Here is a 17504-nt window from a genome sequence, read left to right as displayed (position 1 = left end):
TTGATTTATCGTATTATGTATAAAAAAATATGAGAAATGTTGAAAATTCTGCCTTAAGCATCTGTTAGTTTTGAAAGTATGAAATTATTCGTAACAATTAAATTAACTATTTATTATGAAATTTACTTCTAGGAGCTATGTTGTTTAAGCTGTTCGATAACATTAAATAATTCATCTATGAAGACTGCGTCGATCAATTTATTGTACAAAGTATTATAGTAGCGTAACGCAAACCAATTGTATTGCAGAAGTGTTAATCGTAAATTGCATTCCCCTTATACAGGGTATCTTCGCGTGAAGGGAGGAACAGTCATTATTCGCCCCGAACTAATCGTGAAATTATTGGTTGTTAATAGTGTTTATACAATGAAGCCATAAACCATCCGTCTTATGCGTTCTTTGTTCGTGTAAGTGTATTACAATAATTTGTTCCGTGCTTGAATCATTAAGAAATCTTTCTACTATCATCGATCAAGGTAAGACGCTATGTGACTAACTACGCTAATCTCTTTTACGAATATGGGTATCTACATACAATGTCATTTTGTGTTTATTAATTTACATCTTTACTTAAGGGGAGACTTTTCATCTGAACTAATATAAGATCGCTTAAAATATTTTATCTACGTAAATAATTTATTTTACGTAAGATATTTTACGTCCTGAAATATAAAACCCATTTCTCTACAACAGAGAAAATAAATAAATTATTTTAATCGAACGTAATTATTAATTACGTAACGATATTATGCAAAGAGATATGCAACAGAGTCATTCGTCGTCGATAAATAAATTTGTTTGAAAAATTGACTCATCACACCACTTACAGCAAAAACCAACGTCAACGAGTAAAACGAGAGGATCACGGTGTTTAAGATGGATTTCCATGTCCTGACCTATCCTCAGTTGTATCCATGACACCACGCACCAGAACGGTAACCCAAGAAACTCGTAAATGCTACCCCACAGTGCCACACGACCCCTGAAAACACTGCACCATGCTATTTCGTGTAATAAGAGAGGCCACCCCTTCGTCGTTTAGTTCAACGTACCAAAGGTCTATAAAAGGGTAATAATTGATGAGAGTTTGTAAGTAGTCAATGTGTACGTCATCGATCGCGGTAGCTGAAAAAGAAGAAAGGAGCCGACTCCGGCCCGATACAAAGATTTACGAGTTAGGATTTCGAGAAGGTGATTGTTACGAGCGAAGGTCCAAAGTCATAAAATTTCAAGAGTTTCGTGACAAAAGTGAAAAATTTTTTTTTCAGACAAACCACAAAACCGTTCTATTTCGATTATCGTACTCGTATTCTTAGAAAGATGGTAACTCGAGCGTAAACTCGTGTTTCACGTTTCCCATCGATATTAGAACGATCGTAAATTGTACATCGTAGTACAAATGAAATTAAGGAGACATTCGAGCATTCCACGGCTCAAAATAAGGGGAAATCAAGAATAACTGAGTCGTATTGGAAACTATTGTCAAAAAAATCGAGTTTAAAAAATTGTCAAACATAACGTGAATTTCCAAATCTTTCGAAATTCATAATTCTTAGCTACACAGGATTAGAGAATCGACAAAAGTTATTTTATATTCGCAAATATAGTTTTGCGCGTTTTGTTATATTCGCATAACAGTTTTGCGTTTTAAATCTTATCTTGGGGAAAATTGAGTTTGAACATGTTTGGTCAAGAATTAAGCCGGTACACATATATTCGACAAACATAAAATCATACATGTATGTCTATATTACGTATACATTATGGTCTTCTAATTGCATTATACTAACGTGCCGCACGATCGGCAGCATCGTACGACGATGGTTGGAACACGCTGGAAGAAACATGTACACGAAGACGGAAGCATTAAAAAAAAAGCATTAAATCCGTCCTATTATTCACGAGTGTTATCTTTGTAGAAATCGTGTATGTTATTCGAAGAATTAATATTTCTTGCTAAGCAATCAACTAGATCTTGCACGATCTAGTTCTGAACATTAATCTTTACTACAATCGATCAAACGCTTGCTGTACGTTAAGAACCATGCTCTGATTTTATTGACAGATTAAACTCAGGCTAGCTGCCTATGAAGATCGTACGTTACTTCTCCCATACTACGCCACTTACTATGCCTTTTTCTCTCTTGTATTTCACAAGTCCCTTTGCACGCACGGAACTACTAATTACTCGATACAGAAATTATCTCGCTTGTAAAATATTATCACGAGCGAATAAATTCTGCTCGCGGCCCGCTTTAAAATATTCCATATATTTCGTGTCGCATGGGTTACCTGGAATTCACGATGTGATGTGATAAAAGCTCTGTTTCGTAAATAGAATCTACTCTGACATGCTTATTCGGTAAAACAAACGTAGAAGTTACTATCTTTACGGCGCATCATGCTAGTATGAAAAAGACTCTTATTATCTATTAAAAGTAGAAATATTTTCAATGAAGTTCACGGGTTTTTACCAAATGCTTTTCAACGTGCTCACTTGACAAATGCGTGTCTTGTGAAGTAGAGAAAGAAAGGGACAATATTTGTAAAAGACCCCTGAAAAAGGAGAAGTAACTATGAGAACAGGCAGTTGCAAGTTGTAAGTGTCACGCGTCAGATGGCCGAGACGCACGACTTCACATGGGATTCAAAATGGCGACGGCGCAACGTCCTCTGTACACGTACAGTTGGTGAATTGACGTTACGTTTTCACCAAACGTATCCTTCTTCGGCGTAAGAACGAGCCACGAGTTATTAAAAGTTCGTGTTCGATGCCTTCAAAGTGCAAGCTCGTAAAGACCCACTTTACAACCCCATATACTCGCTATGATCACCCCTGCGCTAAAGGAACGATTCCCTATGCTCCGTTCGCTTCTACCCAACTTTTCATGATATCGCTGGATCCATGCCACTTTTCCATTACCAACTATGATACAGCGATGCCGTTCCCTTTGTATTAATTTCATCATCGTGGGTCCGTGGAAACGTGTCAGTTGGAAATCAATTAACAGATTTATGACTCTTTATGAGAACGACTACCATAAAATTTGGATCGGTCGGGTCCCATGCAAGGACCACGGAACAACGACATAGATCAAAGAAAAATTTTATTATTAGTGATTATTAGAGGGGCCGGAATAGTCACGAGTCTTTTATTTATGTAAAGCCGGTTGTAAGAGGGATATAAACGAAATCGCATTGATAACACAGAGAAAAAGTAATAGATTTCCAATTTCGGTGGATGTATTATACGACGATCTCAGCAAAAGAATATAACAGCGATATTTATCATTCCTTATAAGAAAGCAATTTTAATACTCAACGCGATATCGATCAAGCCCGTATTTTGAATTTATTTCTAATAAGGATTCATTTCATTTTATCAGAATGTAGCTCGATAAGCAAAACAACGTTACTGAAACAAAATTGGCCATTAGTTTCATCGGTAGCTGAAGTAAAACAGAACGCAGTATCGATATATGTACACAGGTAAAGAAAACATACATCGGAGTTTCTTCACGAATGAACGAACGTACAACATTGAAAGGAAATAATTTAGTTACGAGTGGCTGATTGTTGTTTCAAACTCGTAAAAAATTTTAGCATCATGTCCATGCATTATCTCGTTGAGATATTGTGAGGGGACGCGTGCTGAGATCCGTCTAGACAGATCGGAACAAGCCGGTGGCGCGTCAATTCGACTTTAGTGTGGTTTGTCCGCACGCAGACTTTAGCCTCCTTCGAACCGTTTACGTCCGTGAACAAACTATTTCATCCGAAAGCGAGCAAAATAACGATAACTTTTAAAAACGAGCCAGATCGTAAAAGCAAGAGCGAGCTCCCAGGTTTCGGCTTTGGTTATAAGTTCGTATTATATTAGCCGGCTTCGAACGACTCACCATCCAATGGGGACGCTCGTAAACCCAGGGTTAACATTCGGTCGGGTTGTCAAGTGAAAGAGTGGCTTGAATTTCGTTGGGATCACTGTGAACGACGTTATAAGTACGTTCGTTCGATTATACCCAGCGTTCCGAGGCTTTTGTTCAAATTAGAGCTACCGAATCTCCGAATCGAAGATCGCTTTCGATCATAAATTTCTCAACTTTCTAACATCATTACTTAAAAATTATCACATATGCGTGGAAGGACGCGTGTTATAATTTTGTCACAACACGTTAGAAAAGCTCGTTAACAATTAAAGAGAATCGTATTTCAATGAACACGGCTCTTGCCAAATTTTTCGATTTTTTATTAAAAAACTATTCTAGTATTCAGAAATAAGTCTCGTAACATGGTGCAAATCGATATTATAATAAACTATCTATAGAATATGTATTTAAATATTGGAGTTTCTTTTGGCTCTCTTTATTGCCGCGAACTCTTCAATAGTGAAATCTATCGAAGAAAAGTTAAAGATACTACAAAACGTTATCTTGCTTTTACAATCAAACATGGACAAGAATCGTTTGCGTTATGAACCGTTTAATTTATAAACTCAGACACACCGATTACTCTATCTGAAATTTGCGCTCTAAAAGCTTGTTCATTTGTAAAACGGAGTTAATAGTAGTCTGTTTGAAGTTACGTCGTTGAAGATTCGGTCCATAAGAATATTCTTCCTCCAGTTGGTCCGTTTTATGTCTCTCGTCGTTAAGATGACGTCGGTCAAAGTCGTAAGACGCGAAAGCTATAGGTAATCAGTAACAAACGTTCGATTCGAGGAAGTGGAATATAGTGGTCGAATTGTGTTCGAGAAGAATAATGATCTTTCATTAACTGAACGTCTTCAAATAATATTTTATACGGTAATTGCAATCGATATAATATCTCGTATATGCATACACAGCTAAGTAATAGTCTTCTGACAACGACTACTGAATACTGGTCTTTGTTTCAAAGTCTTCCAACAGGGGAGGTCTCCTTATCTAGTCGTTAATTTTTTTATAATTATTTCGCTTTAGTGCTAGTTTCGAATGGTTGAAGATTGACACGTTGGAACTGCGAGATGAAGGAAAGTAGTTGAGATTGTTTTCAATTGTAGTAGTTTCAAACTATCTGAACATTTATACTTTGTAAGTAGTATGTACGTACACTGTTTTAAGCGAAATAAGATTACCTATCAAAAGCACGCGATACAAATATGTGAAAGTAGCAACGAGAAAGTACCAATTGCTCTTTAACCAGTAAACGATTCACACTTTATGCATCCTCTCAAGTAATAAAATGTCTTCATTACTTCTTCGTAATATCTTTTACAAAACAATCAGATTTATTTTAAATGTAATTCGGATCAATAAAATAGATATAACGATATAATAAATATATAAATAAAAATATATCAAACATAAAATGTAAATTAAATTTATGTTTCGGTTCATTTATCTAATTATTTCTCCTTTACCCAAGAATAGATTTTACATATCAGGTTAGAATTACGAATATTTGGAAAGTCAGATTGAAAACCAAATTAATCAACAGCCACGCAATTAATGAACACGAGGATACAATTAGCAATAATATAAGCGATCGGTATACATGTACGTTTTAAAATACGCAGAAACAGTCTGATTTATAACAACTTTAAAATAAACTACGGCTAATAATTTATCAACGAAATTTCGACTTCTATGCAATTTGTCAAGAAAATGATCGTTTTCTGTTTTGAATATAATTTAAGTATTCGTAAAACGGTATCGCGATTAAGGAAATTACTTGAAGCACAGCAGAGTGATCAAAACCGTATAAAAAATGTATTAAGGGGCTTTCATTTTTATTTTAATGTAAGAGATTTAAAGAAACTCGGAACAAACAAAACAACCCATACAATTTAAACCAGTACTGTGCTAATGTGTTAAATGGAATTTGGAATAATTTAACGGGATTGAAATCCATCACTTTCAATATATTATACTGTATACTGTATACTAATGTATGTAAACAAATTTAACGTTTCATGAAACGAGATGTGTGATAGTATGTATAATAGTAATGCCCCTAATCTTATTATTGAGCTCGAGATAATGAAAACAATAGGGACTAATTGCTCTATGTATGGAGGGTAAGTTTCATAGGTGAAGCAGAGGGGAGCTCAAAGTCATAGCTAAAAGTCAACGCAAGCAACAGGTAGGTAATCCTGGTTTTCAATGTGTACATATCTACGTACACATTACATGTATATTTATCAACAGGCAAGTACATCGAAGTAAATAGGTTATGAGCATGCGTATTAAATGTATCCTTTCCATACCCATCCCCTCCGTCTGTAATCTTATTTTTACTGACGTCATCTGCATACTGGTTCGTTTAAGTCCATGCAGTCTCTTTTAGGATTTTATGTTTTAAAAATCCCAAAAAATTCTCGAATATTTTTCCAAGTCTCTAGAATATCATCTAATAGTTTTTTATTCCTTCGTGTTACCTTATTTTTCTTAAGCTGAGCGAAATTTAAACAAAAATATAGAAACAATGATAAATTATTTAAAATTACTGCTCGAGAATGACCCAGTAATGCAAATGGAGGGTGAACCATACTACGATCCGGTATTGTAAATATTGTGTTAATGGATGTTTCCAAATTTTAATGGTAATTTATGTTCTGTGATTCGGAAGATGTTGAGGAACGAATGAATTGGCGAAACGAGCTTCTCAAACAATAGTCCTTGATTATTACGCGCTTGCGTGATATTTAATGAAACTTTTAAAGCTTCATTAAAAAAGTTTGCGGTTTTATTACACAAAAATCTAGCAATGCAGTTTATTCTTAGTAAAATATATTTCAGTAATATTTTGCTATGTAGTCACCTCTATAAATGTCTCATATCAAATTCTATGCACATCGTTCTAAAGATATTCTATTTGAAAGCAAGTTTATAGCAAAATACGTTGATATCATTAAAACAATATACACAATATCAGGAACTAATTCATTGTACGTAATAGCGATATGCATGCTCAAAAGATAGAATAATAGTAGGAAGATTATTACTACTCACTGGTTAGCGACTGCGGCAAGTGGGAGATCGTTGCGGTATGGGGATGCATCGGCGGTAATTTTCTGGAAGGAGGAATACTGATGACACCACCAAAACCAGTGTGTATGCCGTTGCTACCGTGACTGCTGACCGGTGAATCACCACTGCTGCTATCGTAACTACCCTCGATACTTATAGCTGGCTGAGGAATAGACGAAACTCGATCGTTTTCTGCGCCAAATGGCAGTGGATCCACCTGTTAAGGAAAGATCAATTACGATCGGGGATTGACAAGATACAGGTGACTTGTTTGAAATTATAGCAGCTGAGAGCTATACAGGAAACATAATAGCAATTTTCCTTGTATTACAAGTATCTTAACCCGGTGTTAAGAGCGTGATGAAATACGAAATAATCATAGCCTCTCGCAATTCTATTCGTGCAATTACAGTATCAGCGATTGCAAATCAACGTTTCAAAGGTTCAGACCAATGATGTACTCCTTAATCAGATGATTTATTTCTGAAAGGCATGCATGTTCCGTGAGATTTATACAATCTAGCCTACTCTCTTTGTCAGACGTGATGACAGTTAGAACGTCTGGGCGGGAAAAGTGAAACGAGAATATGAAGTAACGATACCTTCTATCCATCAATTTCAAATGGAACGCGGAGTCTTGAATGTTATTGTATGTGGAGCAAGATGAAAACACGGAAATATATATAAATACAGCTATTTACAAAATTATCGATAAAAATGATTAATTTTGATTAGGAAAATTAAAAGATACTTTTCTTCAATTTCCTTTAAATTGTTTAAATTTGTTGTAAAAGTTTGTCACTTTGTGCAATCTTTTTAATAGAGAAGGACCAAAATTACGTATTAGTTAATATTTCTAAAGTAAATTTTCTAAAAAATAGTTGCTATTTATATATGATTTAAAGTTGTATTTTCATACGTGGTTGAATGAAAATTCCACCTTTATTCAAATATTATAAAACATCGCATGAAACTTTTATTTCAAGTGTTATATATACTACAATCAATTAGATGATATTAATGAAGCTCCAATTAATTTTATCATAGTTACAACTATATATGTTTTCTTATATGTATAGTGGTTAATAGATATATTCGCATACTAAGTAAATAAAATATATTGTATGTATAGATATATGTATAACATTCAATTTACATTGTGACCAAGTACATACTGTTTATTATATTGTAGAAAGCAGACATAAAAAATTGATGTTTTTATATCTTAAATAATAACGTAAATTTTAAATTCTGTATGTATTTCTAATATGTAAATTAAAAATGTACCTACTGTTTCATATGATCTCCAAACTTTCGTCTTCTTCAATTTCTACAATTTAATAACACACAAAATATTGAAATATATGGATATCGATACAATTCTGCGTAGTGAAAGATCTAAAATCCTAAATCTACTGCAACAATACAAAATTATAAAGACAATAGGAAACCTATAAATTTTGAAATTCCGATCAGAGCCATTAAATACATTTCGACTCTAAACTGAACAGAACTCATGAATATCAAATACATAATTCTATCTAAGAAGAATTGACTGCATTTTATCTTAATTTGTATAGATATTCAATTAATTTGTACAGATACACAAATATTGATGAATACTCATAGAATTCGTAAAATTTAGAAAAGAGATATTTTCATAGTATACATAGCATAAAATTCATAGAAGAGATATTCATAGAATTCATAAAGTATTCAAAAACTATCTATGTTAAGAAATCTCAAAAAAATAAAAGCATCTCACTAGTATGAGTAACAAAATATTTTCACAAAGATACTTAGCAAGCATATAAATAGGTGTAAGTAAATACTTTCTAACAAGAAAGCGAATAATTTTTTATTCATACATTTCAGATATATTTTTACCTACAACACCTTCTTATTATTTGACTAGTTATTACAGCTTTTCAAATATTTTACTTTATAATGTAATAATATTACTTTAGGAATAAACAGTACATATTTTATACAAATTATGAAAACAAAATATTGCTATCTATATGCTTGCCAGTGTACTTACAAAGAAAGAGAAAAAGACTAACCTCTTCTGCCGCTCTGACTTTGACTTCGTCCTGCGCTAGTTGTCTTCTTAGCTTTGTCTGCTGCGCCATCACTCGTTGCCGATCGGCTGTGATCTTGCACTTCTCACAGTTACAATAACGATACTTGCAGTACCTCTTGTGCGATTTTAATGTGATCTTCAGCCGATGATTGCGACATCGGGCACAATTTCGTGGTGCACGTGGTCTTGGCGTGCTGTTGGTGGACGACGATGCGTCCGTTTGGACCCGTGTGGAAACCACCTCGTCCCCGTTTTCCATGCTGTCCTGCGAATGTTCCAGATGCTCAAACGTGTTTGCACCATTTGACTGCTGGGGAACCAGGTTTGCGGTTCTGTTTTGCTCGTTCTCTTCACGGTACATAGGTGACCTCGATTCGAAGTCTTCTCGTCACAAAGAATAATTTCGAAGAGATGCTCCAAGCACAGCTCTACGCTAGGCTGTCGATTCGTTAATCTTCTAATATTTTATGCTTGTCGAAAGGATGTACATTACATGTATCATTCGTTCGAGGTGCGGAGAATCGATCCTCGGTACCGTACGTTTCTATCCAATTCGAGTTTCACATTCTGCAACATGAAAAAAAAACAGGATTTTTGTAGATAAGTAAGTGAGATCGTGTCACAAATAATCAAATTAATGTTTTACTATCTACGAGAGCTACTAGGAGTTATACCGAAAAAGAGAGAATACATCTTTTAAAATAAAATGTTCCGAAAGGTTGTGGCGTTTTCCACGATCGATACATGTATTACGTGAAAGATTACTTTATTTAAAAAATACAGTGATAGTGGCATTTATAAAATGTTATAAATAACACAAAATGTATAAAATGTTATAAAAAATTATAATAACAATCTCGTTCAATTATATCTATACATGGAATTTATTCGTCGCATCAGTATCATTGCATTACATTGATTATTTACGTTAAGTCTACTCAATTGACGACCCAAAAGGTCGCGGTTCAAACTTCATCAACCGAGATGATGGCAAATAGTGTTATCTAGAAATATTTTTTTAACTGTACCAATGCATTTACTTCCAGCTAGACGAAAGACCGCTTAATTGAACAACTTTACCTTTCACTGAAATACCTAGTAATGATAAAAATTCCGATAGGCTATACAACCGAACTGTCCAATCAAATGTCGCCACATTAAACACATGGTACTTCTTTTGTGTCTGAACGTTGGTATTTGTCTTTAATTATTATTATTTTTGTTTAATAATATATACCATATGAAAAAGTATCCTGAAAACTTCCATTAACTGATATTACATTATTATAACATTAAGAACTGACATCGTCTATATACAGTAATTTCGCTGTTCGTTTAAAAACAAAAAAAAAAAAAATGACGAAATTCGTTTTAAGGAAAGAAACATGTATCAAGAGATAAACAGTAGCATAGACAAGAAAAGATAGCATGAATGTCAAGATACAGAAAAGCTAAACGCGAAGTTCGATGCTTGCATAATAAAAGCTTCCTGCCAGAATTTATGAATGGTTAATAGAAACGGCAGACAGTGGTTTATCGAAAAGATACAATAGGAAATGAAACTAGTGCTAATGCTATACAACCAAACAAAAGTATTACCAAGTATGTATTTAGAGAGGATGTAGCAGCGGCTTTAACAGAATTTTCGGCCGAAATCTGAAACCTATTGAATATTAAGCATATGTGACCCGTATGTACATATATGTCTACATATATTACGAACAATGTGTAACTACATAGCATAACAGTTTCTCACAAGTAGTTTCTTTTTTCGTGTCTATAGAACGTAACTCTGACTACATCCGAGCTAAAAATCTACAGAAAAATCTACAGAAAAAAGAGATTGTGCAAGTTGTCGTTGTTGCTATTATTGCCACAGACTTCTGTACAGTAATCATACACAGGATACACATCATAATCCTGAAGCATAGCCAGTCAACAAGCAGTACCAGTCCGTCGTCGTAGGATTCAGTATTGTTTAACTTAAGTACTCACAGTACGTAAGGTACGTTAAACCCAGGAACGTGTGGCACGTTTATTTTATTTCTGGTTCTTCTATTGACCGAAGCAGGAGCATTTGAGCTTTGGTAGTTTCCTAATTTCGCTAAAGGCGTCTTTCACGAGCACGACGACTTTAGACGATTCGATAGTACGAGGATGAGTGATAATGCAATAAAAAAATTAATTTATTGTGAAGAAAGATACCAACGGCAGCAACGAAGAAGAGCTTGGCGACGAATTCGACTGGCAACGTGCAGTCGTTGGAAATCAGCGCGTCAGCACCGATCGCCCAGTGACCAGAGAATATTTCAAGTCTGACCCGTTATTCGCGTATCGAGGAAACCAAGATTCACAGAATTCAATTAAACAGTTAGTTTAATCGTTGAAAAAGTACGGCATGTACAAGCTGAGAGCTGGAAACTTACACGGGAGGTACAGGTAAATTATTAACCGCAAAGTATCTAACATACAGCCTAATATACGATTATAAATTGTCCTATATAAGGAAATCATCGGATGAAATGGTGAAGGCCGCAACGATATTAGATGTTAATAAAGTCAAGTAAGTCGCTTTCAGTTTTATTCTGGCCGAATGATAATGCGTCTCGGAAATGTTTTCAGATGTATCGTCAGATGCATCGTAAAGAATTTAAAAATATAAAATTCAGGTCTGCTTTAATAAATAAATTCTTATTTAATTTTAATTCTTTGGTAAATTTGCTTTATTCTAATGTAAGGGAAACCTAAACTTTATAGTTTTAAACTATATTTTTCATATGTAATGTATATATATAATTCCATCGATACATATAGCACATAGTTGGTCTTGGCCCTTGTAGCTTTTTTAGAGTTTGTTGTATTTGTACTAATTGTATAATTATAAATAGAACTATTATATATTATAAATTAAACTATTACATAAATAGGTAGCTATCATGGATTATATTGAAATCAGAATATTATTAACTGTGAATTAACTGCGAATTACAACTGTCGATTATGGTATGTGGATCAGTGTAGAGTCGTTGCTATTATCACTCGTCCTTGGAACCGGAAAAATTATTTTAAAATCTAAACTTTTTTAACATCAATTGTATGTAATCACAATGTATTGCATATATTTATTTTTCTTTATTCATGTAAAAATATATACTTACATATTTATGTAATGGATATATATTTTTACTTTAAAGCACTTCTTCAAAAATGAATTAATATTTTGCATAATATACATTACATTTCAAATTACAGTAATAATACTTTTATATTCAACTTCTGTCCACTTCACCAACTAATCTTTGAAAATGAGTTAGTACCTCGTATTTAATAATTTTTAGATGTATTGATTCCTTATTCTTTTATATATTTTATATCGTAAGCTAAAATCATATTTAATATAACGATAAAATTGTATTATATAATATAACATTTTGTATTCTTTTAAAACTGGTACATTACCTAGATTAGTATTAAAAAGCAAAAAGGACCAATGATTTTTTAAAGCGAAATAAATTGTATTTCAAAGAAAATGGCAGAATCTTTTAAACAATAATTATGGCGACTGAAATTCTTTATTTTATGTATAATAATTAATATTGTACGAAGTACTTTGCGAAATGCTGGTGGATAGTGATGATGGATTATGCTGATTTACGAAATAACTTCGAAAATTTTTATTTGTCTATGATTCGACGACTACAAATAACGTTTGCAAAAATCTTTATCAATAGTGGAATCATTAAAAAAAAGTTATCTTATCGCATTGAACAAAGTTACAAAATACATGCTAGTCTCGGTTTCCACGATACACATATGGATCGATAACTGCTTGTATCTTGTATACATAAACGTTAGTCTACTTCCATATTTAAGAGTGAAAACTTTCAATTCAGCTGCATAAATGCTTCGATTTCAGAAAATCAGGTATTCTAGAATATTTAGCACTAGAGTGTTCAACTAATAAAGCCATTTTATTCATTAATTTACACGATATAGTAAACGCCACATTAAATTTTATACTTGTCTGTAAAAGTCAAAGGATAATTTTTTATTTCTTCTTATTTTATTCTTTATTATTTCCATTAAAAAAATTATAATGATAAATTGATAAATTAAATCAGAATTACAATTAAATTCATATATGTATCTATACACTAAGGTACATATTTCACTTTAGTTCAAGATCTCTCTCAATTGTTCGTGCACATGTTTTTCATGCATTTATAATCGTCATACTTTGGAACGTATTTTTTTACCTACAATTATTGCTACTAAAAAACAATGCGACAGGAAGCGCAGTAGAACGGTTAGTCGCAGTGGAACGGTTAGTAAAAACAACATAAAAGAAGCGTAAAGTAGCGAGTATCAAATAGGAGCAAGAACAAAATAAGGTAATAAAGAATTTTAATATCTTATACCGCGAGTATCTTATCTGGTTGAATTTTGTCCATTAACATTGGACATAGTATAAACATTTTGTACGAACTCGTTACAATTTCTTTCAGATAACAAAGAAGCCTTAACATGTAACGCTTTTCGGAGAAAATAACATTATATTTTAATAGACCGGTAAAACAAGAATCCGGAAACATAAAGTGTCACAGAACTACCGTTTTATTTCTTTCCTCTTTCTCTGGCTTCTTCGTACTTATAACCTTCCCATTTTCATAGAAATGATACATAATTCGGGTACCAGCATCAAAGGTGCCGGCGGTGATCCAGCCCAACAAAAGGAAACAAACGAGTAACCTTCTTCGCGGTTCTGCAACGGTCACGAAATAAACAATGTCTTCTCCAACGCCAACTATGTTTCTTGTTGGTACACTTCGCGACAATCACGTAAAAGTACGTATATATATTTGTTCAGAAATATGAAGACTGCTTTTACCAGATTTTGTCTTAAAATGTGAATTATCACTATTAAAACACACTATAAATATCTGTAGAAATTACTTGTAACAGTCATAAAAAAACAGTTCTGATAACAGACTGTGTTCTGAGATATGCTTGACTACAAGAATATAATATTAAAAATTTAATATTATTGTTTAAATAGTTACAAAATTTAATATTATTTAATAATATTAAATTTAATATAAAATAAATGTATAACTACAGCTTTTCATTATTTGTATCCTCTTTGAATGTTTATTGAATGAGAAACAACGGTTTTACAGAAAATAACTATGATTATTCGTTCAATAGGTATTTATGCTCAGATAAATAAATTTAATCGGTAGTTCAGTAAACCGGGCATTAATTAAAATCAAAATCGTTCAGATAAATAAAGAGAAAAATTCTACTGTAGCAACCAACGTTATTTACATTTTTCTGAAGTGCAATTTTGAACCAAAATAGAATCTTATATAAAAAAAACTACTTTTACTTCATCGACAATTAGGTGACAATAGAAAAGGTATATTTTTACACGGTCAGGGCTGTCTTGCACAATTCAATCAGTATTGTTAGCGAAATTTTACAAGTCATTAATTGTTAGTATTAACATTAATAATAGTTAATAAAAGAAATTTTACGAAATTTTAAAAGAGACTTTACGAGTAAAGTTTACAAATTATAAATTATTCGATTATTCAATCTGACGAAAAATGATAAAATTGCCAAAAAAGAAAATGCTCTTTCAATTGTATTTACAATTTTTTACATATCGGTTTTTTTTTTACTTTATCGGTATCATGCGATTTGGATATATCATACAATATCAAAAACCACTAACAGAAATTTATTTAAGTGACGTCGCAATCTTCTTATCGACTGCCTTTGCTCCTCTTTGATTCTTTCTGCAATATCAAACCGTATCAGCCAATTTCGAACGAAACGCGAATCGAATACTTCATTCGTTCGTTTTGTTCTTTTATATATCAACCAGTTTAATTCTTTCGGTTCTTCTTTCTTTTTGTTTCTCAATGAATCTTCACCGTGAAGATTCACTCTATCGAAAAACCGCACTCTCAGAGGCAAGAAATACATGTTGCGCCATGTTAGGTATACATTCAGCAGATTCTCGCTTCGTTTCGGCAAGACCATGATTAATCGTCCCTGCCCTCTTCCAACTTAGCTACGCTCCAACAGCGTTTAGTAAGGGATGATACGATACCAACAATAGAGCAAAAATGTTTATCAGGAAATATTTTCTCCCGGTTTAACCTATTAACCGAGGTAAATGAGTTATCTATATTTATCTATGTAATATATAAGATATTCGAAATACGTATATTATAATCGTTATAATATTTAATGGTGAAACAAACCTTCGCTTTTGTTAACTAAAACAGATTTATTTTTATTAACTTTTAGTTTTGTAATTATTTGAAAGAGATTTTCATCAGAAATTTCTAGTTAAAGGATTATTTGGTTAATGGCTTAACAAATATGGATAAAATAGGATAACAAACATACGAAAGTGCGATACATTTTTTGATATACATACATTCATTAGCCGTCTATATTGTAATGCAACATAAACCTATGTATCTAAAATTTATAACAACTAACATACACATATTTATTACTAAGAACGCTTTCTGCAGAAACAAATAGGTGCATCACATGATTAGCACTAAGGTATTCAAAACATTGAAAACTATATTTAACTTTTGAATAATGCGGGATTTAAGCACGTGACGACTGCTCGTCTGTAGCTTTTTACTCCTTAAAAATGAATCTACAATAATCTATTATTTATGAAAGACATCAGTTTCTATGCTATTAATAAAATATTGTGTACTTACAGCAAAGTAAATTAAAAAAAGGCATTATTAAACAAATTAACTTTTATACACAATGTTGGGTATACACAATACATAGTATTGTCTTTTAAAATTTATTAACTGACTGAACGATAAGTGTATTTATCTTTGGTGAAACTGCTCTTAAATTTTAACATTATATCTGCTTTTAATTATTTATTAATATCATTAGTAATTAGTCAAACATAAAATATTTCCCATGATTATTATTCTTCATTTGTCTACTTCTTTCTTGCATCTTTTTCTTATTTTTTATCGCTTAATAACATAGCTGCTAAATTGACTACAATTAATAGTCTGTGAGTAATACAGGCCTTTTCATTTTCTTTCAATCTCATTATTTGTCATGATAAAAAGTTTAGACAAGTTGAATAGATCGATTCGTGAGTGATCGGTCAAAAGTCAACTGTATTTATAATTCGATTATATAAAGCAGCATAAGATTTTTGTAATTGTAAATAAGAATATATTAGTGGCAAGTGTAAAAAACACTTTTGCTGACAGATAGTATTATGTAAAAAGTAGTATCGGGATATTTTTGTACTAAACACGTTAACTGATAGCAAAGTAGTTCTGTATAAACACTCTGATATGTGATCTATGATGTTAATAAATATCGTTACATAATTGCATAGCGTTGCAAAATTATCAAAGCGTAATTAAAATTTTTAGAAATGATTTTTTTTTAATGATTTGTAAAAATTTCAGCTGGAAAATAGATATTATATAAAATTGTAAAATAATTACAAATAGTTTCCGACTTTGCGTTTTATTTCCATTTCGATATCTTTCTGAGAGTTCATACATATGTATTTAACAGAAACGAGACACCTGGCTGTACGCTATGTCTTCTGAAAAGATGTATCTTTGATAATTTTGATAATTTTATAATGCGATGTACTGAATAATTTAAATCTCCTTTAAAGCTGGTTTATGTATTTAATAATCAACTCTTCTGTAGTATAAAACTCAAAACATTCAGATAAGCTGACAAATATAGCACTATCAATTTCGCGTTACAAATGTTATTATACACAATATAATTATTACAATTTATTCTATATAATAAGCTGAAAAAAAGTTGTACCTGGTGTTAGAAACACAAAAAATTTTGTCGACAAAAGAATAATTATATTGTAACTTGTTCATTCTGATTTTTTAGTCACTTCATTACATCGAAAAGCGCTAACCAACAATTTTTAGTAAATAACAGGCCAAGAAACACAAAACATGTTTTATAATTTTGTTACGGATAGTATACGTTTAAGTTAATCGTCAAATTTCTTGAAACTACAATTACGAATAGAACGCAGAATTATATGTATGTAGAATACTACTATATGACGTAAATGATAATTTTCCCCAATTTTCTTACCTATCATGAAGTGTATATAGCACATGAAGCACTTAAAGAATCTATTTGAATATGTGTACATAGCTACAATAATATTGCAGTCGTGTCTCCTTTTCAAAACTTTGCAAAAAACAAAAAAAACAAGGGAAAACGAATAGTCGCAACGCATTATTCGTGGGAAAGTTATTACCAACTCAGACGCATCTGGCTATATGTACAAAATATGTACAAAGACTGACTCAGCTACCGTATACAGAAACCAACAATTTAGCGACACGCCTAAATGAACG

The 17504-nt window shown here is 32.4% G+C and overlaps 1 protein-coding gene across 4 annotated transcripts in view; it reads right to left on the bottom strand.

The window, feature by feature from the left end:
- The window catches only part of dsx (transcription factor doublesex), a 97800-nt gene that overhangs the window by 78909 nt on the left and 1387 nt on the right, over positions 1–17504 (bottom strand). For 3 of the 4 annotated variants that reach the window (XM_069126456.1, XM_069126457.1, XM_069126460.1), the window contains 3 exons: positions 9074–9660; positions 8302–8340; positions 6993–7227 (listed from right to left, as the gene is read on the bottom strand). In XM_069126456.1, coding sequence (XP_068982557.1) covers positions 6993–7227; positions 8302–8340; positions 9074–9454 — 655 coding nt within the window. In that variant the 5' untranslated portion in view covers positions 9455–9660. The remainder of the gene's footprint in view (positions 1–6992; positions 7228–8301; positions 8341–9073; positions 9661–17504) is intronic. The other variant, XM_069126458.1, reaches the window with a different exon arrangement.

The sequence above is a fragment of the Bombus flavifrons genome, chromosome 13 (genome assembly GCF_040668555.2).
Source record: "Bombus flavifrons isolate JBK064 chromosome 13, iyBomFlav1_principal, whole genome shotgun sequence".
Classification (NCBI taxonomy): Eukaryota; Metazoa; Arthropoda; class Insecta; order Hymenoptera; family Apidae; genus Bombus; species Bombus flavifrons.
This window is presented reverse-complemented; position numbering and strand designations above follow the sequence as displayed.